Below are 23,418 nucleotides of genomic sequence, written 5' to 3'. Positions count from 1 at the left end.
TGACCTCTCAATTCAAAGATCCCCATACCTTTGCACTGGTCACCTACCCATGAAAATACGACACCAACCGAAAGTGGCGCCAAAATTTGACCCTTCAAGTACCAATCAGACGGTGATAGGCGATGTGACACTCCAGGTGAAGATGCCACGTGTGGGGCCCGGTAAATCAGAGCCACACGTTTGTGTTTTCCAATAGTACCACTGTTCAAAAATGGCATCCAGCGGTCACAATTTTATTAATCATCATTATTGAACTACCTGGCAGTCATTATCTTCGATTTAATATTTCCATGCAAATTTATAGATAGAGGAGATGAATCTCAAAGTATTTATTAAACAAAGTTAGAACTTGTCAACGGGGATACAATTAATGAAGGTATAGATTCCTAACACGTGTTATTAAATAGGACAATGATATCTTAAACTTTGTTAAATGGATCTTTATATTCTATTGGTGAAGGTAAATTTGAAGTTACATATATTGGTACTGCAATCGATCAAGTGTAAGCTTGACATGTTTTGCTTTATTGTAGTTTAATCCAATTTAAAAGTGACAATTTTTTACTGCATTCGTGAATACTATTTAAAATTAGATATTTTGAAATCTGAATTAATGATGATGATACTGCATGTAGTTTGCATTTCGTATTAAAATGAGTCGACGCACTAAATAAACGGATCGTGTTTGATTGATATGCATAACTTGAATTTTGATTCTTTTTTAGCCTCTCTTTTTTAGCTTTTGTTATTGTCTGGCAAAGTTAGTACTAATTGAGTTCAAATGGGTCCAACAAATAAATTCAAAATTGATTGACATAATTAGTTCAACAAGTGACAAGACTCGTTGATCATAAACAAGATCCTAATATACTTGAGTTAAGTTTGACACTTTACTCTACCAAAGTAGCTTATTCACACCACCAAATGCTGGTTTACTTTCTCATAACAAAATTTTCATCAATTTATAACTAAATTGAGCCCTTTGTTTCTCACGGCTGGATTTACATTAAAATGTGATTAATTGAGTATAATTTTTCTGTTAATAAGTATGGGTGAACACCGCTTACAACTAAATTACTATGAAAGAAATTTTAAGTTTTAATCAGATGAGACACGTGTCAGCATATGACTGCGTTGAGGTCCTCTCACCAGTCCGCGATATATCGCCAAAAAACGCAAACAGAAAATAAATAAATAAATAAAGAAAACGAAATTGAAAAATCGAAAAAGAAGGAGACGAGAAGAGAGAAAAGGATAAAAAGAAACAGAGAAGTTTGCTTTACCTTCCTCCACGAAACCCTAAAATACAGATTCAAAATCTCGCGATAAAATTAAAATCCCCTGAAAAATCTGCTCGGCTTTGCCGCCTCCGTCTCTTCTGCCCTGTAAGTCACTCAAATTTCTCGTCTCTCTTTTTTCAATTTCTTCTTTAATTCTCAGATCCCAATTTTCCCTGACTACTTTTTCTTGAGCTCATTGAATATTTGTGTACTTGAATTCTGGGTTTGGTTGGTCACCTTCCCCAGAAAAAATATATATGAATTTGGGTTCTTCAAGTTTTTGTCTTTTTTTTGTGAAAATTGTTGAAGGAAACTTGGCTAAAGATTATAAATTTGGAACTTCCAACTAATTTGGTGGATTAAAGATATGGGTTTGGATGGTAATGAGGATTTGGGTATTAAAGATTAGAAATTTGGATTTTTAGAAATCAGAATGAGGAATAATTGAAGCTAAAGTTATAGCATTTATGTGCAAGTCATGCAGAAGCCTTGTGATATTTAATCAGCATTTGCTTCTAAGCTGGATTTTGCTCATATCTAAAGACCCAACTGTTTCATCAGAATCACTACTTGAGTTTTCTGGCTCTTCTATAATGCATGTAATTTAAGCTTTGAGCACATATATAAACTCAACACAGACAGAATGATCAGCTACTTACTCTTGAATTTTGCTTCCTCCTGTAGGTTGGTGTCCAGTGCTGAAGAAGTAAGTTCAATTTGTTAATTTTTTTTTTTTTTTTTTTTTTTTTTTTACGATAATTTTCGTTGCAGTTAGCACCATTTTGGATAGAAAGAAAGATGTTGGTTTTACTATTATCAACCTTACATGATTAGTGTTTTGATGTGAGATCATGTAGAGTTTATTACCATATAAACGGACTGGTCTTGTGCATGTGGCAGTGGTTCGAGAGAAAGATATATGTTGGGAATATGCTGAGAAATTAGACGGGAACAAGGTGAAATGCAAGTTCTGCCAGAGAATTCTGAATGGCGGCATTAGTAGATTGAAGCATCATCTATCTCGGCTTCCAAGTAAGGGTGTAAATCCATGTAGTAAAGTAAGAGATGATGTTACTGATAAGGTGAGGACCATCATAGCATCGAAGGAGGAGGTGAAGGAAACTTCTAGTAGTAGTAAGAAGCAAAAGTTTGTCGAAGTTAAATCTCCTCCTGTAAGTGTCTCTCCGGTTAAAGCTCTCATGTCTGTGGAGACACCGTCTACAATTCAGAAGGTTTTCCCTACTGTCACTCCAATGGCCCCTTCCTCCTTGAATAACCAGGAGAATGCAGAGAGAAGTATTGCTTTGTTCTTTTTTGAGAACAAGATTGACTTCAGTATAGCCCGTACTTCATCATATCAGCTAATGATCGATGCCATAGCAAAGTGCGGTCCTGGATTTACAGGTCCATCTGCAGAAACTCTGAAGACTACATGGCTGGAAAGGGTCAAGTCTGAAATGAGTCTACAATCTAAAGATATTGAGAAAGAGTGGACTACCACAGGTTGCACTATCATTGCTGATACATGGACTGACAATAAGTCGAGAGCTTTGATCAACTTCTTGGTTTCATCACCCTCGCGGACCTTTTTTCACAAGTCTGTGGATGCATCTGCATATTTCAAGAACACAAAATGCCTTGCCGAGTTATTTGATTCAGTCATACAAGATTTTGGCGCAGAGAATGTTGTGCAGATAATCATGGATAGTAGTTTCAACTATACTGGGGTTGCAAACCATATCCTTCAGAATTATACAACCATTTTTGTGTCTCCTTGTGCCTCTCAGTGTTTAAATCTTATTTTAGAGGAATTCTCCAAGGTAGATTGGGTGAACAGATGCTTCCTACAAGCACAAACCATCTCAAAGTTCATATACAACAATGCCTCAATGCTCGATCTGATGAAAAGGTTCACTGGAGGACAGGACCTCATTAGAACTGGCATCACAAAGTCTGTGTCCAGCTTCCTCTCATTGCAAATCATTTTGAAGCAAAGATCAAGGCTGAAGCACATGTTCAATAGCCCTGAGTTCTGTACCAACTCCTCTTATGCAAATAAAACACACAGCATTTCATGTATCTCCATTATTGAGGACAATGATTTCTGGAGGGCAGCAGAAGAGTGTGTGGCCATCTCCGAGCCATTTCTCAAAGTTTTGAGGGAAGTATCTGGAGGGAAACCTGCTGTGGGTTCTATATATGAGCTAATGACCCGGGCCAAGGAATCAATAAGGACATACTACATTATGGATGAGAACAAGTGCAAGGTATTTTTAGATATTGTTGATCGAAAGTGGCGGGATCAGCTCCATTCTCCTCTACATGCAGCAGCAGCGTTTTTGAACCCCAGCATTCAATACAATCCGGAAATTAAGTTCCTCACATCTATAAAGGAGGACTTCTTTAAGGTTCTAGAGAAGCTATTGCCTTCGCCTGAAATGAGGCGCGACATCACTAATCAAATATTTACATTTACAAAGGCAACTGGGATGTTTGGTTGTAGCCTAGCAATGGAAGCAAGAGATGTAGTTTCACCTGGTGAGTCTAGGAATATTCATACAAGAAAATGTTGTCATTGTTGTGCTTATGTGTGTGACCTATTTGTTTCATTGCAGGGCTTTGGTGGGAACAATATGGCGATTCTGCACCAGTGTTACAACGAGTTGCCATCAGAATACTGAGTCAAGTTTGCAGCACTTTCACCTTTGAGAAGCATTGGAGTGCATTCCAGCAGATTCACTCTGAGAAGCGCAATAAGATCGATAGAGAGACACTGAATGACCTTGTGTACATAAACTACAACCTCAAGTTATCAAGGCAGACGAGAAACAAGAGTTTGGATGCTGATCCTATTCAGTTTGATGATATTGACATGACTTCCGAGTGGGTGGAGGAGAGTGATAGCCCAAGCCCGACTCAATGGCTTGATCGATTTGGTTCTGCTCTGGATGGGAATGACTTGAATACGAGACAGTTTAACGCTGCCATGTTTGGTTCAAATGACCAACTATTTGGTTTATGAATTTGAAAATCATTTCAGCAATTGTTGTCCAATATTTGCTTGTAAATGTAGTTATTCTCTAGCTCTCTGTGTATAAGCATCCTCTTTTGTAATGTGCATGTGTTGATTTCTAAGTGACCATGGGTTTAGGGTTTTAGGGTGAGTGGTCCTCTTGAACATCAAATTTGTAGGCAATAGCCTCTAACTTTTTGTAGTTGGTTCATGACAGTTTTACCGAAGGAGGGTTTTTTAGACTTATTTTCTCAAGTTGCACCGCTCAACTATCATTCTATGGTTTCTGTGCATTAGAGAGGGGGACAAACACCAAAACCTCTCATACAAAACCAACACTATTGAAATCAAAAATCAGGAAGCCCAACCTATCTCTATTATAGAGAGAACGAACAAAATCCAGAGGCGTATCTCATCAAGTATCAGAAGATAAGGTGCCAAAACTTGCAAGAACATCGGCTTATTATTGGATTTCTTTCCTGATATATATGAGGAGCAAAAATGCAGCATTGAAATCCGGTGCAAATAATTCTTCCACAACACACAAATTTTACCTACATTGTCAACATATATACATAGATTAACTCTGATGCAGTTATAAATTAATTTAGACAAATGATACGCATGAAATTGATCTACATTAATATATCGATTAACTAATGCACCAAAAAACCCCAAAGGCAATCGAATGTTATTCCAACGGCATGTCGTTCTAGAAGCAAAATGTCGTTGTTAGACCCCGCTTAATAAAACGCGCTCACGCGTCCCCGCCTTCTTCTTCTCTAAAGATTTCACTTTTCTTAATCAAATCACTCTTTCGTCGAAATCGAAAAACCCTCTCCTTCGTCTCTGTGATTCCGTCTCCGATCTCCGATCAATGGACTACGATTACCGCAAAACCTCATCCTACGGCGCGCAGATCCCGCCCTACCGCCCCGCCTCGTCATCACAGCCGATGTACGGACCGCCACAGCCGTCGTCGTCGCTGTACCCCAGGGTCGGTCAACAACACGGTCAAGCGCCGGTTCCTACGCCGTCTCACGGCGGCGGAGGTCACCGTCCCGTCCCTCATCACCAGACCGCAACCACCTCAGCGCCTTCTTCTTGTAAGTTTGAATCTTGTTTTGTTTATTCCGAATTGATTGAAGTTCAATGTTTGATTTAGGGTTTCCGATTGAGATTTTGTTTCAGCAGCGGGGTTGGGCATTCGAGTTATGATAAAGCCAGAGTATCGGATCACTCCTCCGGTAAGCTTCGGAGTTTCAATTGTGGCTATTAGTGTTCAAAATGTTCGATTTTGTTGTAGAAAATGGTTTGCATAGTTGGTATTTTGATAAATGTAGGCTGTTCTTGAAGATCGTATTTTGTATATGCATTATTTTGTTGAGTTGGGGTAACTTTTCGTGTCTGATATGATTGGGTTTTGGTTTGGGTGGTGTTGTTTTAGCCTCAATTGTTGACGCAAGTCGGAGACATACCCCGAAGCAATTTCCAATTTGACTTTGATTTCGAGAGGAAAGTTTTGGCTGAAGCGCAGAAGGAAACCCCGAATTGGGGCAAGCTGGGGTTGGAAAACCTTCCACCACCTAAGGCTGTGGAGCCGCCGTCTTCTGCTTCCTCCTCCTCGGTAAGACATTTGTTAGTGATCTAGAAAGCCATTGTTATAGTAGTGTTTTCAATTGCTTTATCATTTCAGTTGAAGAGGATGTCACTCGGTGGATATGCTTTTGGAAATTAAATTTTGAGTGGATGTTATTACTTTTGCAGGGTTCTATTGGTAACCCCGTCGTGAGGAAGTATGTCACTTCAGGGCTCAGCCAAGATGTGGTACCTCGGGCAGTTGCAACTTATGGTGACAATCCTGAGAAGGTTTTTTTCTTGAGCTCTTTGCCTGTGTAATAAGCTTTGATTGTCACCACCAAGTACTGGGGTGGTGCTGGTAGTTATCGTGATTACTTAGCTATATAACTGAATGAATGCTTTTCTTTCCACTCTCCAGGTTCGGGAATTTGTCCATGGGTTCAACGCTTTACATGAGATGGGGTTTCCTTCAGACAGTGTTGCCGATGCCCTTCTCATGTATGATAATGACAAGGAGAAAGCACTTGCCTATCTAATCAACAGTTCATCATGAGGTGTTGTCATGCAGAATTTCTGTTCTGTTTTAGTTGTGTTATTCTTGTTTTACTCTGATTGTAAAGAATTGCTCTTGGGCTTCACATATGATAGTCGCCATAGTTCTGTCTTAATTCTAGGTTTGCCATGTTGTAGTATACACTCCTGTGATGTATATTCTGAGTTAAATGTCGACAATTGGATGGTGCTACAACTATACTAGTTAAAATGATAATTCTTATGTTTCAGATAAACATAACAATGTTTCAATGTACAAGCTCTAGATCTGTGCGCTTGTTTATCTTGGGGAATGTTAAGCCCCGGTGTTTCTTCTAGTTTCTCATTTACCTTGGTCTTATGGTCTGTACTCTGAGGAGGAAGATTGAGAAATCTGTGTTTTTGTTTCTCCATCTCATGAAATCATAATTAACTTGGCAAACAATTAAGAGTTTTGATATGGTAATATCAGCTAGGGTTCTTCAGGTTCCAGAAAAGGTCTATTCAGGTAGTTTAGGTATCCCAATATCAATGCATAGGATGCTATCCTTAATTGGCCAAGGGATTCCTCAAAATGAAGAGGAACTTGGGGCACGAAGAGGAATACCAATAGAAGAATGTACCAATGTTGACCATCAGTCCAGAGGTGAGTTCATATTTTCAAAGGAATTAAATTTTTTTATTGCTCTGAATAAAGAATAACCCAAGGAGAATTAACATGCTACAAAAGATGTGTGATTATGTTGCAATAAGAACACCCTCTATTACGCTGTAAAATTTGTGTTACCATACCTATAGAGCTATACCGACTGCCTTCTCTAGGCATAGTTTGTTGAAATCCCATCTTTCCTATCTGCCGTGCACTGTAATGGGAACAAAGCTACTTCATCTATGGGCAAGACTCCGAATAAATTCCCGATCACAGCTATGATTTTTCCTCAAGCTTTATACCCTACGTCCTGTAAGCTGCAAACATCTCACGGATGTGAATCCAATGTCTTTTAAACGAAGCTTGCGGATGGAGAAAAGTATGGTCTGGTTCTGAGTCCTCTCAAGTTCTTGAAGGGTCCAAAAAAACTGTTCTTGTTAATTTCATGGAGTACTGTAGGAGTGTGGTTAGGCAGCCGGATCATGTAATGAGTTTCATGCTTGCGGAATTGGACACGAATGGATCGCTTGATGGACAGCTGAGGTTAGTTGTGGAGGGAAGATTTTCGACTATGAAGATCGGAGCAGTCTTTCGGAAATATGTCTATCAATATGTGATTTGCGGAAATAGTTAAAATGATAATTTTTAATTGTTTCAGATAAACATATCAATGTTTGAATGTACTAGCTCTAGATGTGTGCTTTTGTTTATATCTTGGGGAATGTCAGGCTGTGGGTTTCTTCTTGTGCATTGGTCTTATGGTCTGTACTCTGAGGAAGATGGAAAAATCTTTGTTATTGTTTCCCTGTCTCATGAAATTGTATTTAACTTGGGGAACAATTAAGATGATATCCACCATTTTTTGACATTACCGTACAAAGGAACCAGAAAAAGTAGCTAGGGGTTCTTGCGGTTGAAAAGGTCCATTAGTGTAATTAGTTTAGGTATCTCAGCAGTGCACAGGATCCTATCCTTAATTGGCCAAAGGGATTCCTGAAAATGAAGAGGAACTTGGGGCAGAAAGAGGAATACCAATACAAGTATGTACCAAACTTGACCATCATTCCACAGGTGAGTGCATGTTTTCAAAGGAATCAAATTATTTCATTGCTCTGAATAAAGAATAACCCAAGGAGAGTTTACATGCTACAACAGAAATGTGTGATTATGTGGCAATACGAACACCCTCTATTACACTGTAAAAATTTGTGTTACTAAACCTATAAAGCTATACCGACTGCCTTCTCTAGGCATAGTTTGTTGAAATCCCATCATCCTGTACTGTAATGGGAACAAAGCTACTTCATCTATGGGCAAGACACTCGGAATAAATTCTCAATCAGAGCTATGATTTTTCTTCAAGCTTCATACTCTACATCGTGCAGGCTGCAAACATCTCATGGATGTGAATCCAATTTCTTTTAAACCATCTCCCTGTATCTGGTTTTACATTTATCCACGACCTCAAAGCAAACCAAATCACACACCAGCACAAATAGCTCCTGTGACAACAAAAAGCACCTTAAGAAGTAAATAAACTGAATCGGCACAGGCTGGCACCAAATTTTATATAGTAACACACGTGAGGGAGAGAGACAGACCTCCCGTCCAAGAGGAGCAGCAAAACTTGGCATCATTAAGATGTTTAACATCAAGCCCAATAAACCAAGATCCGACACTGACATCATCATGGGCGTAGGTACGGAGAATATCTCTGCAGAACTCACCAGAATTCAAGTTAGTGCTCTGCATAATGATAAATGAAGGAACCAGTTTATCGGAAAGAATTCAAACCAAAAAAAGTTTAGCGGAAGGAAGACTCACCTATTTATTGAAACAAATTTGGCCAGAGCTTGAGATATGACATACATCTCAGCTGAAGCATGGCGAAAATATCTGTTGGATGCAGAAACATAATTTTCAGTATAAAATCTTCAGGATTAGGCATGAAATGCATGGCCGTAAATCTGTGACTCATACCATATTTCATGTCAAGATGTGATTATTATATGTAGTTGGCAGGATCTCTGAAGAATTAACAAACCAAGAGTGGTTCCTGAACTTGATAAAATTTTGTTGGTTGTTCTTGCTATGAGAATACAGAAAATAGATCTAGATAAAACTGTCTAGAATGGAATGAATGTGCACAAACCTCCAAAAGCGTGCATATCTCATGAAGCTATGCAAAACAAAACCTATTACCAAGTGAATTTACAAAGACAATATTATGACAGAAACTGCATATCTTCAAACTGATACATCGGATGTTCTACTCAACAGGATGTAAGTCATGCAACTAATAACTTATAGAGTTTATCAATTTTAGTCCAAGTGAATTGCTCCCATTAGTTAAACAGTTGATTATAATACTTTGATAAGAAGTTACTAGTAATCAGGATATAGTCTACTTTCACTTAAATGATGAAATAAGTTGAAGTACAACTTACGATTTTTTATCACCAAACTTCCACCATTCAGGTTCATACCACTTGTGACTCCTGTCAAACACCAGCAAGCAGTAATATGAGACATAAAAAGATCATGAACTTCTTATGATTGTTAACACTTGTTTCTGAAGTTCGAGACTATACTCACGGCTCAGAGAAAACTTCGCCTGACTTCATGCACCCAATATAAACACGAGGCTTGTCTAAATGAGTTGCAAGTGTAGCTCCCAGAACATCTGTGCAGAACAAAAAAGAAGAAGAAGAAGAAGATAAATCATAAGGAGCCATGTGCAGTGTAAATATGTGCCAATGAGAAAGATCTCTAATATTCATCATTGGTAAAAGCAAATTTTCATTGAGAACTATTAGACACAATCTTCTCTATTGACAAAGAATGGTGTTTTCCAATCTACTTTTATAGAAATCATACCAAAAGAACATGATAAACACATTAAATAATAGAATATTAGCTAAAACAAAGTGAGGGGGGTAGCAATTGTGAGGAAGCAGAGCTGGTACAGAAACAAATTGGATTTTCCAGTTGGATATAAAGTATCATGAAAATGCCTTTTGAAAAATGAGTCCATGTAATACTTACCAATATTTACATAAACATCATCATTGACTTTGGCATAAAACTCAGCATCCCATTTATCAGCACCATGAGCGAAGAACAGTTTAGCCTTCTTCGAGAACTCTTCAGGTGCCTCCAGATGGGTATCCTGCCAACAGTGGGGTGAAAATAATCAGAATACTGACAATAGTATTCCATATATTTGCCGCACACCTCCAAATTACAGAAAGTAAGTTTTACTTGATGCAATGACCCCTAAAATGTACCAGAATAAGGAAGTCTTTGGTCTGCCTGTTTTCATTGTCAATGGCTATGTCCAAACTATCCCCGCGATTTGCACTGCAGGACAACATATCAACAGACAAGGGCTCTAAATCATAATGGATTTGGCATGGAGCATGAGATAATAAAGGGGACACGATGAGATGTAAACCTTCTTCCAATAACAAATCTTGCAATTACTCCCTTCTGATTCTCCATATTTTTCAAAGCAGAACCTACAGAAATGAACATGCAAACTTTAAGGACCTCCAGAAGTCATAACTTTCAGTATGCTGACTATCATAACTACCACGTTTGGAAAAGATCATTCAAGAATTTCAAGATTAGTACATTACCAGTTCCCATCCACGCCTTACGAATTGCATCTCTATTGTTCTTACGACCAAACTTTGTGAAAATTCCAATCACCACCAGTGGCCTGGTTCCATTTCCCAGTGTTGAACGCTTTAGACTAAAACCCTCTTGTTTGGCTGCAGCCAACTCCATCTCAACTGCTGATAATTTCTTATGCTGTTCCCTAACAAAGAACCTTTCCTTATCAGAACCATAGATTTATACCTAACTATAGAGTCATAAACACAAATCTTGAATCACACCAGAGATCAAATGACTACAATCTTACCTGCAAGCTATGATTTTCAACGTATCATCCACTGATATGACAGAACCCCCCTAAAACAACAAGAAACAAGAATCACGTGTCATTGCTCAACTTCAATCCTCAGAAGTTCACTTATCCATGCAATTATACATCAGAGTTTGAACATGAACAATAATACTTCTGTATCCAAAACCCACCATCAACTTTAAGCTGGGCAGCAACCTCATTCTGAATTAAACCCACTAAATACATCACAGAACCAAACCAAATGTGAAAAAAGCTTTCATTTTTTTCATTGCACACAACACTAAAAATAGAAAAATCGAATCCCAAATACAAAACCAAGAAATGCCCACCTTCCCAGTAATCCTATCAAGCTCTTTAATCAAATAAACCCTGTTCTCCGAGTCCTGCCACAACCTGCATCCAACCCCAAAATTCAAAACCCAGTTTTTCAATTTGGGGATAAATCAGAGTCTCTGAAATATTGAGACACCAAACAGAAACGAACCGTCCGGCGACGTAGATTGAGGCGAAGCTGGCGAACATTGAGACCAGCAGAGTCGGAATCCGGGATCGGAAAACCTTTCCGGAGACACGTGGAGGAGCCTTGCTCGGCATTTTCTCTCTGAAACTTGAATGCAATCAATCTGGGTCGCCTAAAGATCAAAACTTTGAAATGCTGGAGTAGTGAATAATGGTGGGTATTGGACCAAGTCGGAAACAGATCTAGGGTTTTTGACTGGAATTTGGGATTTCAATGTCGGAAAGACGACTGAGACTGAGGAACGTTGCTTCTGTATGAAGTCGTTAAAGTTAGGTACTCGATGTTTTGAGTTGGTTACTTTTTATTTTCTTTTTGAATTTACATATATTGGTAATGCAATCGATCAACTGATCAAGTGTAAGCTTGACACATTTTGCTTAATTGTAGTTTAATTCAATTTAATGGTGACAATTTTTTACAGCATTCGTGAAAGCTAAAGTTAGATACTCTAAATTCGTTGCGATGACTTAATGTTTGTAATTTCATATCAAAATGAATTAACTCACTAAATAAGATGATCATTTTTTATTTTTTTTAAGCGAAAGATAGAAGTTTCGTTTTCGATTATAAAGATAGAAGTTTCATTCAATCAATCGGAAAACATACTTTTTGTTTTTTTAGTGAGAGGAGGGGGTTTACATGTATCATCGGATCGTTTGATTGATCTGCATAACTTGAATTTTAAGTCATTCTAGGCCACTCTTTTTTCTTCTTTTAGTTTTTTTTATTGTCTAACAAAGTTAATCCAGATTTGTCCACCAATCAAATTCAAAATTGATTGGACATAATTAGCTCAACCAGTGACAAGACTCATATTATGACATGGTCCCAATTTGAGGAGGGGACACGTAAACCAAAACCCCAAGAAATCACAGTTACATGTACCATCAAGCCAATGTGTCAAACTCTACCACCATACACTCATTTTCAAGGCTACTTTGATCATATGATCCCGAATGTTCTACTAGCTGCCGAGGACAAAATCTAGGGTTAGGTTTTGGAAGGATGGGTGGAGGAGCAAGGTCTCGGGCGAGGGCCAAGAAGAGGGCGGGAGAGAGTAGGAAAGCCTACGAGGCTCGGGAAAGGAAGAAACCCGACGAGGCTGAACCATTGCTGTATCTATGCACTTTCGAGATCTACCGTGGAGGTTTAGCCGGATACCGTGTCCAGGTCATCAGATTGAGCGACTTGTTCATTCCTTCCGATACTCCCATCACTATATTTTGCCCCAAATCTCAAGCCCCCAACTCTAACTCCACCGAGGTGCTACGACAATTTGCTTTTTTAGACGGCGAACACGTTCCCGGCCATATGGGTTTTGGTTTCTTGGGCTCTCGAATTGTTCTGGCCGGCGGCCGGTTTCTCAATCCGTGGATGAGACACAAACCTAAACCAACCTATGTTTTGGAGACTGATCAGAGTGTGGAACCCAACCCCAGGTTCATCAGCACCAGAGGTACTCCTAATCCTAAACCCCCCTATATGATTCCGGAATTGGAACCGGAAAAACGTCGTCCCTGGATGCGGGAGATCGACGGTAAGCTATACGCTCTCTCTGGCGATCACATAGGATATGCGGCTTTTGAGGTTTTTGACCCCAGAACCGACCATGTATGGGCTTCTCTCCCATCGCTTCCAATTAGGAATCTTCCAATTGGGATTGACGGGCTTTCTTTATCCTCGTGTGCCGCTGTGGGCACCAAGATCTTGATCACACTTCCGTTAAAGTCTAGGGTGGCAGTAGTCAAGATACTCTGCTTCGACGTGGCTCACCCTGAGAGATCATGGACTACACTTGAAGAACCACCCTGGTGGCAGTTTAATAGTGTTTTCCCCGACTTTTACAACGAGGTTTTAGTTTTAGACTTGGAGGATGACGACTGTGAGAAGCTACTGTTTACTTATGATTTTGAATATTGCCAAATACGAGTCTCCAGCATGAAGCTGTCCAATGAAGGTGAACCTAAGTGTATTCAACCGCTAGATGAGATAGATTTGCCTGATGCGTTTAAGAACTTGGATGATTTTTTAGCAACTTCATACAGCTGTGCTCATCTTGGAGGTCGAAGAGTATGCTTTTCATTCGTGCATTTGCTAACTCTTCTTGTGTTCACCTTCGAATTTTCCTATTCGATTTCTGGAATATTCTCTGTCAAAGCCCTGGGTCATCGCCTGTTCGACTACTACTCGAATGAGGAACTTCGTTCTATCGTTTTGGGTGGTTGCTTTGTGCTGTAACTCCATCTCTCGGTAAGCCCTTTTATTTACTTAATCATAAGCATTCCGTATTTCAAGATTTCTAGTACTAATTTTTGTTTCAAGGTATGTAGATTTCTTTTAATCAAGCTTTTACATCACATAGGATAGCTGGATAGGTATATACATATGCACACGTACACATGTTTCTCTGTGCTTGATATGTTAGTATCTAGACTCTAGAGTGTAACAATGTCAATTTATGCATACAGTTTTTAATTCCTATTGTCGTCCATGATCTTAAACTTGAGTTAAATGGACACTGATTGAGTCATCAATTTCAAACAGTATATCAATCATACCCATCAACTATAATATACCATCCTCTTCATTATCTCATTTTGCATGCGTAGTCTAGCTTTAGGGCAAGTGTGTTAGGTAACTATAGTTGAGCGTTTTGAGCTGCTATTCAACATTATGAAGCTTGTCGCTGGAACAGAAGCTATCGGTGGTTTTTATTGTTAGATATATGGGCATAGACCCTGTTGGTGTTGAGTGTGCCTACTACTGCAGTAGGTGAGGTTAGGACTGAAGAAAACAAATATGCTCTATAATGTCAATTTAATCATAGTACGTACGCAGGTAAAAAAATTCATCTACTCATCTGCTTTGACCAAATCATCTAATTATATGCTTTGAATAAATCGGGGCATTTCTTGCCTTCTTTCAAACTTAGTCTATTGCTGTTAATATGACTGTTATTTCTTTGCTATACTTGAGATATGTTCTAAAGGATTAGTCAATTTAATTTAATCACACCAGCTTAAAGAATTCATCTACTCATCTGTGTTGATATCAACATCTACTTTTCTGCTTTGATTGAATTGGTGTTTCAATTCTTCTTTCAAACAGTCTATGCATGCCTGTCAATGTGACTGTTATTTCTTTGTTATAATTAATGGGGGTCTATGCCCTAAAGGATTAGCCAATATAATTTTATGTGAACATAATTTCAGTAAGAAGAAGTGTGACATGGCGCTGACGTGCCTGACCTATTTCTGGCCGTCGGGGCAAGTGCCTAACCCTGATGTGCAGGAGGACACGGTTGTTGCCGCAAAAGCTGGGCCATCAGCCTTGTTGGGGCGGCCGTCCCTGTGGACATAGATGAAGATGTGTGTCTGTGGACATTGATGAAGATGTAGGAGGAATAATTTTTTTGTGTTCAAGAAATTTGAGTGCATTAATTTGATTGATTGGTTGTGTAGTTTAATTTGGGGATATTTCTACTTTGGAACAGGTAAGCACACAAGTCAAGACCCGCCTGCTGGTGAATGAGAAGGACAAGTTGCGCACTTGCGCTGCACCACCAACTACATGCTCTTGTAATATATAAATGTTTTATTTCGCTCGACTACGTTTTTAGCCTATCATCATTTGTATTTTGTAATGTAACATCACTTCTATTAGCTTGTCCAACTCTTTTGCGTGTTTCTTTAACTTCTTTAAAAATCTTTTGCAACTATTATGCTTTAATCATTGATTTTGACCTACTATTTAGCGCTGCCTGACTGAATGCCAACTGATGCTTTATATTTAGTAAACTTATTTTTTGATAATTGAAACGAGTAAAACTGAAATAAATTATTGAAAATGTTGGTTTGATTTTGGCAAATACTGAATTTACCGATTATCTGAATATTAACTTTATATATATAACTATAGTTTTCAATACAAATACATGTATATTAAGAAATAATTAAAAAAAATCATAATAATATGAACATTACTACATATACTACATTAATGGTACATGTATTTTAAGTAACCTGGTTAAATATGATTAAATAATCTAGTTTTATTGAAAATGATTAAAAATTAAAAATTGTTAAAACTTGATGTCATATGTACAAATAAGTAGATGAATACATAATTTACGACTATAAAATTGAAAAATCTAGCTCTATTTATTCTAATTTATATTACAAAGAATTAGTCGTTCCAAAGTTGGTAATGCAGAAAATCAAAATATCGAATTTGGTAGATATGATTAAAAATCGAAAAGCTTTGGTTTTGAAGTTGGTAATACCTATAACTGATTCAAACGGATCAAGTAACAGCCTTATTGCGGGATTCAGGTGTAGGGGTATTGAATTTAGGATAAAATAAAAACCAGGATCAGTCAGAAATATGGTTTAGGATCAAGTACAAAAAATATGTAATTGCACTCATCCTGGAACTAACGGCTCTTCCATCATCATTTCTTCTTCTTCAATTTGTCTTGGCCTCCACGGTAAGTGATTTATGTCGTCTCCATCTTAAGACACAGCGCCGGATGAAAGTATAACATTGCAAAATCCCTTGAAAAATATAAATAAAGTCAATGGACAAATAATTAGTTTTACAATTAAGACTTAATATTTATGTAGTGAGCTGCATGCATATGATCTAACTATTTTTATGTCGTCTCCATCTTCGAACACAGCGCCGGATGAAAGTATAACATTGCAAAATCCATTGAAAAATATAAATAAAGTCAATGGACAAATAATTTGTTTTAAAATTAAGACTTAAGATTTTTGTAGTGATTGCATGCATATGATCTAACTATTTGTCAATCAAGAGAATTGTGTACGAGAGTATAAGATTTCATTAACAAAACTCATTGCCGACCGGTCGCTTTTGAGAGGAACATGTTAAGATGGTGGATGGTGTGACCAAAATTGAGCGAATCCATAAATCCAAGAAAAACCTCGGTGTCCCTCAAGATTGTTATAGACAAAGTTCTTGAAAACCATTCCGCATCTATTGAGCGGGATAAGAGAATACACAAACTAAAGCAATAACAAAACATAGCACCTTATGAGAGCCGGATAAAAGATGCTATGATTGTCTCTCCACCCATTTCAAGACCTATGTTACAGTCAATTAGTTAGCTCTACTGAAATAAATAAAAACAAGAACTTTGACATGCATGAAGCTAGGAGATGAGGGATGAGAGAATACACAAACTAAAGCAATAACAAAACATAGCACAAATAGACCAGCACAACCGAAAGAAAGCTTAAAACAATCCATGTGCATGATTAAAAACCAACTTTTTCTATCTTCAGTTTTTTTGTATCAGGGATTATTAAATTTTGGTCAGCCTCTTTTAGAAATCCACTTTCCAATTAAAGGCACAGAAAAACAACAATTATACAAACCTCAAACATTTTGCTATGTGATTTGATACTCACTAACTCAGTGACTTTTGCTGTTCATTGCAGGGACATGTATGAACAACTGATTCTTCATCCTCTCAACCAGTACAATAGAGAAAAAATACTCTTTATCTATCACTTTTGGCTCAAGATGACAGAAGATCAAGGTTGGAAAGACAATTTTAAGTCTACAATTCAAAAATACAACAGCTATCACAAGATCCAAGAACGTATCATCGGATTGTCAGGAAAAACGAAGGGACTGTTAAGAGATAAATTGGGAAGATCCTTTCAAAGGATCTATGACAACAGACAAGATGATGGCGAACCGTATGAGGAAAATGCTACAGGAGTATTGGAGTTTGCAAAAAATTTGATTACTCACTGTAACTATAAGTGCCCTGTAACAGAGAAGCTCACCCTAGAACAGCTTGAGCATGGCATCACAAACACCTTCCCTGAGTTGGCACTGTACATCTTCAATTACTGCCTGATCAACAATATCAAGGTGAAGGATCTGCTAATCTACGGGATCAAGAAAGAAGAGAATGAACCACAAAATCTCAGGTAAGTTACAATGAGTTTCAATTGAAAAATATATATATATATAAATTCTGAATACTATAATGAGTTCGAGTTCATCGTTATACATCATCGTCTGTGATGGATGCGATAGCTGCTACGCTGATGAAGATGTTTGAGAGCCGCCAAAGTCAAAGAAAAAAGCCAGCCGCAAACACAATTGAACATAAACCGGGAGAAGACAAAAGATTGCACATTATAGGAATATCAGTGAGCATCAGGAACAGAAGGGATATGTAATAAATGAATACTGACATTATTGTTAACAGCAAAAAAGAAAAAATAGAGCCTCCAGCATCTCCAGATTCCCATCATCTTTGCCAAAACCAACAATTTAACACTGTTATTCACTTTCTTCCCAATCAATTCCAATAGTCCTTTCATGTCTGACACAAGTGAACAAACAGCAAATAAGTTAAATGTGAATAATAAGTCCTTTTGTGAAGGAAATAAGTCAGAAATTAGCAAAATCTAGCTTACAGCACAAACTATGATACTTTGCTATTGATTTTTGTTTTGCGATTGCTTATGACTTTATTTATATTTTTCAAGGGATTTTGCAATGTTATATATACTTTCATCCGGCGCTGTGTTCTAAGATGGAGACGTCATAAAAATAGTTAGATCATATACATGCAGCTCACTACATAAATCTTAAGTCTTAATTTTAAAACTAATTATTTGTCCATTGACTTTATTTATATTTTTCAAGGGATTTTGCAATGTTATACTTTCATCCGGCTCTCTGTTCTAAGATGGAGACGACATACTTTTTGTTAGATTTCGCTCTTATAGCGGACCTTTATGTAACATACAAGCCGTTTATTGCTTAGTTCTATCCAGACGTTGGACGACGTTTTGATTATGTGCCAAACATTGACAAACTTAAAAAGAAACTTCTACGTAAGAGCCAATTTCGGAACACTTACGGCGGAACCCTAAATTGTGCCAAAACAATCTGTCATTATTTTAATGAATTAGTTAGGACAAAGCTGGTAAGTTTATCTGATATTTTCAAATTAATTGTATATAAATTTATAGAAAAAGTTTTTACATGTATATATGTGTGTGTGTGTATAATCTTTGACAGTCTTTGGAAGAAGCAATGACAAAATTCTTAGTGGCGTTCCCATCCATGCCGTTGGATTTTTATGACAACTTAGCAGGAATTGGTTTTCCCTTCAACGATTTTATGAGTGGCTAGAGGTGGTAAGTGGTATCCTCATGTGTGATTGTGATTTATGTTTCATTATCTTAAATCTCATAATGTACTTTGAATCTTACTGTTTTAACTTTCATTATTTTTTATGATTTTGAATAGGCCACTGCCATTGGCACTCCACTTGTTAGATTATCAAGAAGTTGGAACAAGTTTGATTGTTGTTGAATAAAAAGAAAAGTCTGTCTGCATTTTAAATGTGATCATAGGACGAACTTAAGTCTTAAATTTGTATATTTATAATTGGTACAATATTATCAAGTTAATTAATTACTTCAAATCTTGGCCAACTTAAGTCGTAATTCTCCTCCTCTTATTGCATCATGATAACCATGTTATCAACTAATTGCAATCAGCAAAAATCTTAGTACAAAGCTACATAATCTCTGCTCATAACTTTCATGAGTTCTACCCCAATTTCTAATAAATTAAGAAAGAATAGAGAAAAAATGGTTTGGGTGATCTAACTGGTGGCCATCCCCAGATTTTCTGATTGGTTCACTGCTGGTTATCACTACTACAAAATATGCATCACACAACAGTGTATAACTGTTGTCCCAAGAGTAAAGTTCTGTCGTCTATCTCGGTGTTGTGTGATTACAATACTCAGACGACGGTGAATCACCGTTGTGTGTCGATCATAGGGACAACGCAGAAGATAGAACCGTTATCCCAAATATGCGCATGCCAATGCCAGAAATTGGATGCGCGGCATGCACCGCATCCAATTTGTTGTTTCAATGGCTACTCACACAACAGAATTAAGTTTCCAACTGATGTTGGTTGCCTAATCAGACAACAGAAATATTATGAACTGTTGTTGGATGATCTTTACCACAACAGATATTTGTATATAACTGTTGTGTGATAGTTGTAATTATATTTGTGGCCAACCAATGGCTGTTGTATGTGAGAGATTAAGTTTGAATTTTGCACCAATTGTACAACACAATGGTTCTATACTGTTGTGTGATTCAACAATAGGACAACTGCTTTATGTTTTTTCTGTTGTGTGATTCACAACAAACACATACTCATACAACCTAATTTACGAAATGTCGTTTATTCATTATCGATTATTTGCCTAAAATATTTGCACAAAAATAATGCTCCATATATATTTGCATAGAAACAATGCTCCAATATATTTGTCAATCATCCATACATTCAAGTTTCTAGACCATAAAACCAATAAAGAAAGCATTGTAGCTAGCTTAACATAGCAACATTCTAGCAAACAATTTCAAAAAATGAAAAACAGCAAAAGCTGATTCAATATATACTTAACATGCACATATGTAGCTGCTTCATATATGGCTCCTACGTAGAAAGGTCCACTGCTTTCCAATTGCTCAATCACTACATCCATGTCATGCGATGCTTCTCGAGTTTCTTCTTGTCTTCCTGTCCATGAATCACTAACCATTATCTCATGTATCAAAACATAATTAGGGACTAACAAGACTGAGAGAAGGTACACTTAATCAATCAATCATACTATAGTCATACACCGAATTGAGAGAAAAAACTTATGAGTTCATTAGATATTTATGACTCAATTCGAGAACATGCAATCTATCATACAAAGTGCTATCAGAATTGGTTGATATGATAGGATATGCAGCAAGAATAAATCTACTGAGATGTAGATACTTACTGGAATACATGCTAGTAACAACTTTCATTATCACCAATTAAAATTGACTGCCTAAGTTCATAAACATGCTTTCTCTGCACTTGGAAAAAGGAACAGAACAACTTCATGAGCAAGAAAGCACAACTCATAAACATGTTGATCCAATTTATAGATTTTCTCTCTTTTTTTCTCGTTCAATTTATGCACACATTAGCATACAAGATGCTTTATTTATAGAATGCTAACTAATTATATAGATCTCCCTGATTTAGTAGTTTTTTCACTTAGTCAACATAACTGGTGGTTTCTCCTCAGGGAAGTACAAGAATCACAAAGTCTATACTGCTGGTCAATGAAAAAAATTTCAAACCTAAATAACTGTGATTATAGTAAGCACATGGTACTACAAAAAAGACATTATTTCCAATCGTACCTCCAATACTTCATCAAACTCAACCAGACTCTTTCTTCAAGTATTTGATTTTATTATAAAACTGATATAGCAACAAGAAGTGAGAGCTTACCCTAAACCTTGTTTCTGCTCCACATATGACCAAATTTGCAGGCTTGTCATGTTAGATATTCGGGAATTGATCATGTTATATTGCAGCTTCTTAACATCCTGCAGTATAGAGCAAAATGCATAAGAAAAATGATTGTTATGAACTTCTGGATTATTCTAATTAGAAGATACCAAAACTATAAAGATGACTCACAATTATTGCATGTTTTTCATGTTCAACAAGTTTGGAAAAACTGAGCTCTCTCTGGTTAAGTCACTGATTACTCTGCCTCATAATAAGAAAGACAAAAGCCTATTTCAGTAATGATCTTTCAAAGCAAAGAAGGGAAAGAATGTGAAACTAAGATAACTGCTAAGTTATAAGCCACGACTCACAAGTATGTCATATTACTTAAGGCAGAAAGAGTAGAAGGAATGGGCCCTTCAAAGCCACTCTCTTGCATCTCTCTGGCGAAAATATTTTATAGCAATTAATATTACACATGAAGTGTTTGTATACAATTAAAAAGTATAGCAGAAAATTAAAGATCTCTTACATAGAATCACTTCAAACACTTGAAACCATATGCATTTTGATACAAAAATGTATAAGAACTTACACACAAAATTGGGTCACACAGAAACTGAAAGAGAAGAGTTAGTAAAAGTACCAAGTTGGCTTCAAATTAGCAGCAATGAACAACCAATATCCAATAGTCCTAGTAATCAAAGCATTCTTTGGTCCCAGTTTCCTAACCACCGGAGACAAGTACCAAGCGACGTTGTTCTCAAATCCTCCTCCTGATACCAAAACCCATATAAATTTAGCTACAAATCAATCAAAATGTTTTTTCAGTTCACCCCTTAAATTCGAAAAGACAAACTCACAATGTTGATAGTGCTTTCTAGATTCTAAGTGGCATCGTAAACAAGAAAGATCAACAAAAATGCAGAGATGATAACATAAACATCTCTGGTATGACTACTTCCCTCCTTGACCGGCATATCGTCGGCGATGAAGAGAGTCACTATCTGATGAACATAGCGTCGTGGACCTTCTTGTCACTGGCCCAACACAACGCCGCATCATCGAAACAGCACAGCACGTTCGCCTCCGCCGTTACGAACACCTTCGTCTTTTGTATCACTTCAATTGACCCTAGTTTGAGAGCGAGGAGGAGAGAGAAAGTGGATCTGGGGCACTCTATCTCCTTCATCGCTAAAGAGGAAGATGAACAATCTAAGAGAACAGAACCCTAAATCTAAGAGAAAGGTAGAGATAGATAGGGAACTAGATTCAAAATCTACCTTTAGTCTTGGTTTCTTGATTATCTTGGAGGGCGACTCTGTTCATCCTCAGCCATTAGATTGAGATTGAAAATTTAAGGGTACAAAAGGAGAAAAGGAAAATTGAAATTGGAAGAGTGAGAGATGAGAATGGTGGTTGGCAAAGCTGTTGAGAAGTTGAAGAAGAGATTTCAGTGCTAGGTGATTCAAAGACATCGATTTCGAAGAATAGAGTGAGGATTTAGGGAGAGAGTGATAGAGGGGGAGAATAGAGAGGATGTCGAGTCCAAGAATAGAGAGAGTATCTAAGTTTGTAAAACTGTGGAGTAGTGGATGACATATCCTATCCTTTTTTTTTTTTTTTTAAGTCTATGAGACAACGTATAATCAAAGATCTGTTGTATGAATGTAAAATTTTTTGACAAACAGGGGGAGGGAAATTTTGCCGCCTGTGTCTATGTGGGTTTCATTTGAGTGAAACTTTGCCGCCCGCAATTTTGCACCTTGTTCAGACAACAGAACTATAACAATCTGTTGTACAAACTTGTGCATCTTGCACTAGGTACACCTAGTAGGATTTCTCAAAATTCATACAACATTTCGTTATACAACAGATAATAAAAAACTGTTGTGTGGATAGTTCTAATTCCATTTTTGTGAGCTTGTTCTGGGAGGGAATTATGTGCTCATTTCCTTCCATTCTAGGCCTCTGATTTACACAACAGAAACTTCTTAACTCTGTTGTGCAATATCTTCCTAAAAAACAGGTTTTCAATTTGATTATATTCACACAACAGAAATAGATTTTGTACCGTTGTATGATAGAGTTTGTGTTAACACACAACAGCAGATTTGTGTTCTGTTGTGTGATGGGTGTTGTGTGTTTCTATTTTTGTAGTAGTGTATATTCAATCATATTAACTTGGAGTTCATCTTCTCAGACATGGATTGGGATCTCACGTGGAGAGTGTAGGACCATATTTCATATAAATGTTTATGTTTATGTTTCTGGCAGGAGCGATTCTTTGTTTTAAATACCGCAAGCACCTGAGGTTTTACCAATCCTGTTATTAATTGGTTGCACTATACGTGTGTGTAAAGAATTCATCAATATGTTAACACTGTAGAGATGGAGAAATTAAAGTCGACTTTCTAGTTGCCTGGCTCCCAAACTTGTTTGTCCGGTAGTCTCTATCTTCAAGATCGCATAAAGAAACAAAGCTGAGAGAAAAGACAGAGAAAACAAGTTGAAGAAGAGGAAATGATGATGGAAGAGCCGTTAGTTCCAGGA

General features: G+C 37.3%; 4 protein-coding genes across 7 annotated transcripts; 3 read left to right on the top strand and 1 right to left on the bottom strand.

The window, feature by feature from the left end:
• The first annotated feature begins 1,209 nt into the window (after positions 1 to 1,209).
• LOC112182545 lies at positions 1,210 to 4,520 on the top strand. Its single transcript, XM_024321052.2, has 4 exons — positions 1,210 to 1,385; positions 1,965 to 1,986; positions 2,181 to 3,818; positions 3,896 to 4,520. Coding segments are annotated over exons 2-4 (2,046 nt in total). The 5' UTR covers positions 1,210 to 1,385; positions 1,965 to 1,985; the 3' UTR covers positions 4,303 to 4,520.
• Positions 4,521 to 5,047: 527 nt separating this feature from the next.
• LOC112182524 lies at positions 5,048 to 6,709 on the top strand. Of its 3 annotated transcripts, none has more exons than XM_040512476.1 (5): positions 5,048 to 5,399; positions 5,473 to 5,540; positions 5,741 to 5,920; positions 6,061 to 6,162; positions 6,293 to 6,709. In XM_040512476.1, the coding sequence occupies exons 1-5, from the start codon at positions 5,171 to 5,173 to the stop codon at positions 6,425 to 6,427; spliced, it is 714 nt and encodes a 237-aa protein (XP_040368410.1). In that variant the 5' UTR covers positions 5,048 to 5,170; the 3' UTR covers positions 6,428 to 6,709. The 3 variants fall into 3 exon arrangements, with proteins under 3 accessions (XP_040368410.1, XP_040368411.1, XP_024176795.1); XM_040512477.1 differs by having other exon boundaries at positions 5,052 to 5,399; positions 5,485 to 5,540; XM_024321027.2 differs by having other exon boundaries at positions 5,055 to 5,399; positions 5,488 to 5,540.
• A 1,423-nt stretch (positions 6,710 to 8,132) lies between these two features.
• On the bottom strand, positions 8,133 to 11,808 carry LOC112182516 (hydroxyproline O-galactosyltransferase HPGT1). The gene is made up of 12 exons (XM_024321014.2): positions 11,470 to 11,808; positions 11,315 to 11,378; positions 10,980 to 11,029; positions 10,693 to 10,874; positions 10,509 to 10,572; positions 10,342 to 10,414; positions 10,100 to 10,223; positions 9,650 to 9,737; positions 9,502 to 9,552; positions 8,879 to 8,950; positions 8,656 to 8,768; positions 8,133 to 8,556 (listed from the first exon to the last, which is right to left on the bottom strand). Exons 1-12 carry the CDS (start codon positions 11,577 to 11,579, stop codon positions 8,534 to 8,536), a joined length of 1,014 nt encoding a protein of 337 aa, XP_024176782.1. The 5' UTR covers positions 11,580 to 11,808; the 3' UTR covers positions 8,133 to 8,533.
• A 555-nt stretch (positions 11,809 to 12,363) lies between these two features.
• Positions 12,364 to 15,248, top strand: LOC112181754. 2 transcript variants are annotated; one of them, XR_005804327.1, is made up of 3 exons: positions 12,364 to 13,755; positions 14,718 to 14,899; positions 14,999 to 15,248. XR_005804327.1 is itself a non-coding variant. In XM_024320153.2 (2 exons), the coding sequence occupies exon 1, from the start codon at positions 12,511 to 12,513 to the stop codon at positions 13,741 to 13,743; it is 1,233 nt and encodes a 410-aa protein (XP_024175921.1). In that variant the 5' UTR covers positions 12,365 to 12,510; the 3' UTR covers positions 13,744 to 13,755; positions 14,999 to 15,248. The 2 variants fall into 2 exon arrangements, 1 of the variants encoding a protein (XP_024175921.1); XM_024320153.2 differs by lacking the exon at positions 14,718 to 14,899 and having other exon boundaries at positions 12,365 to 13,755.
• The last annotated feature ends 8,170 nt before the right edge of the window (positions 15,249 to 23,418 follow it).

This window comes from Rosa chinensis, chromosome 1 (assembly GCF_002994745.2).
Source record: "Rosa chinensis cultivar Old Blush chromosome 1, RchiOBHm-V2, whole genome shotgun sequence".
NCBI classification, from domain to species: Eukaryota; Viridiplantae; Streptophyta; class Magnoliopsida; order Rosales; family Rosaceae; genus Rosa; species Rosa chinensis.
Note: the sequence above shows the minus strand (reverse complement) of the source record. Positions and strands in the feature narration are given on the sequence as shown.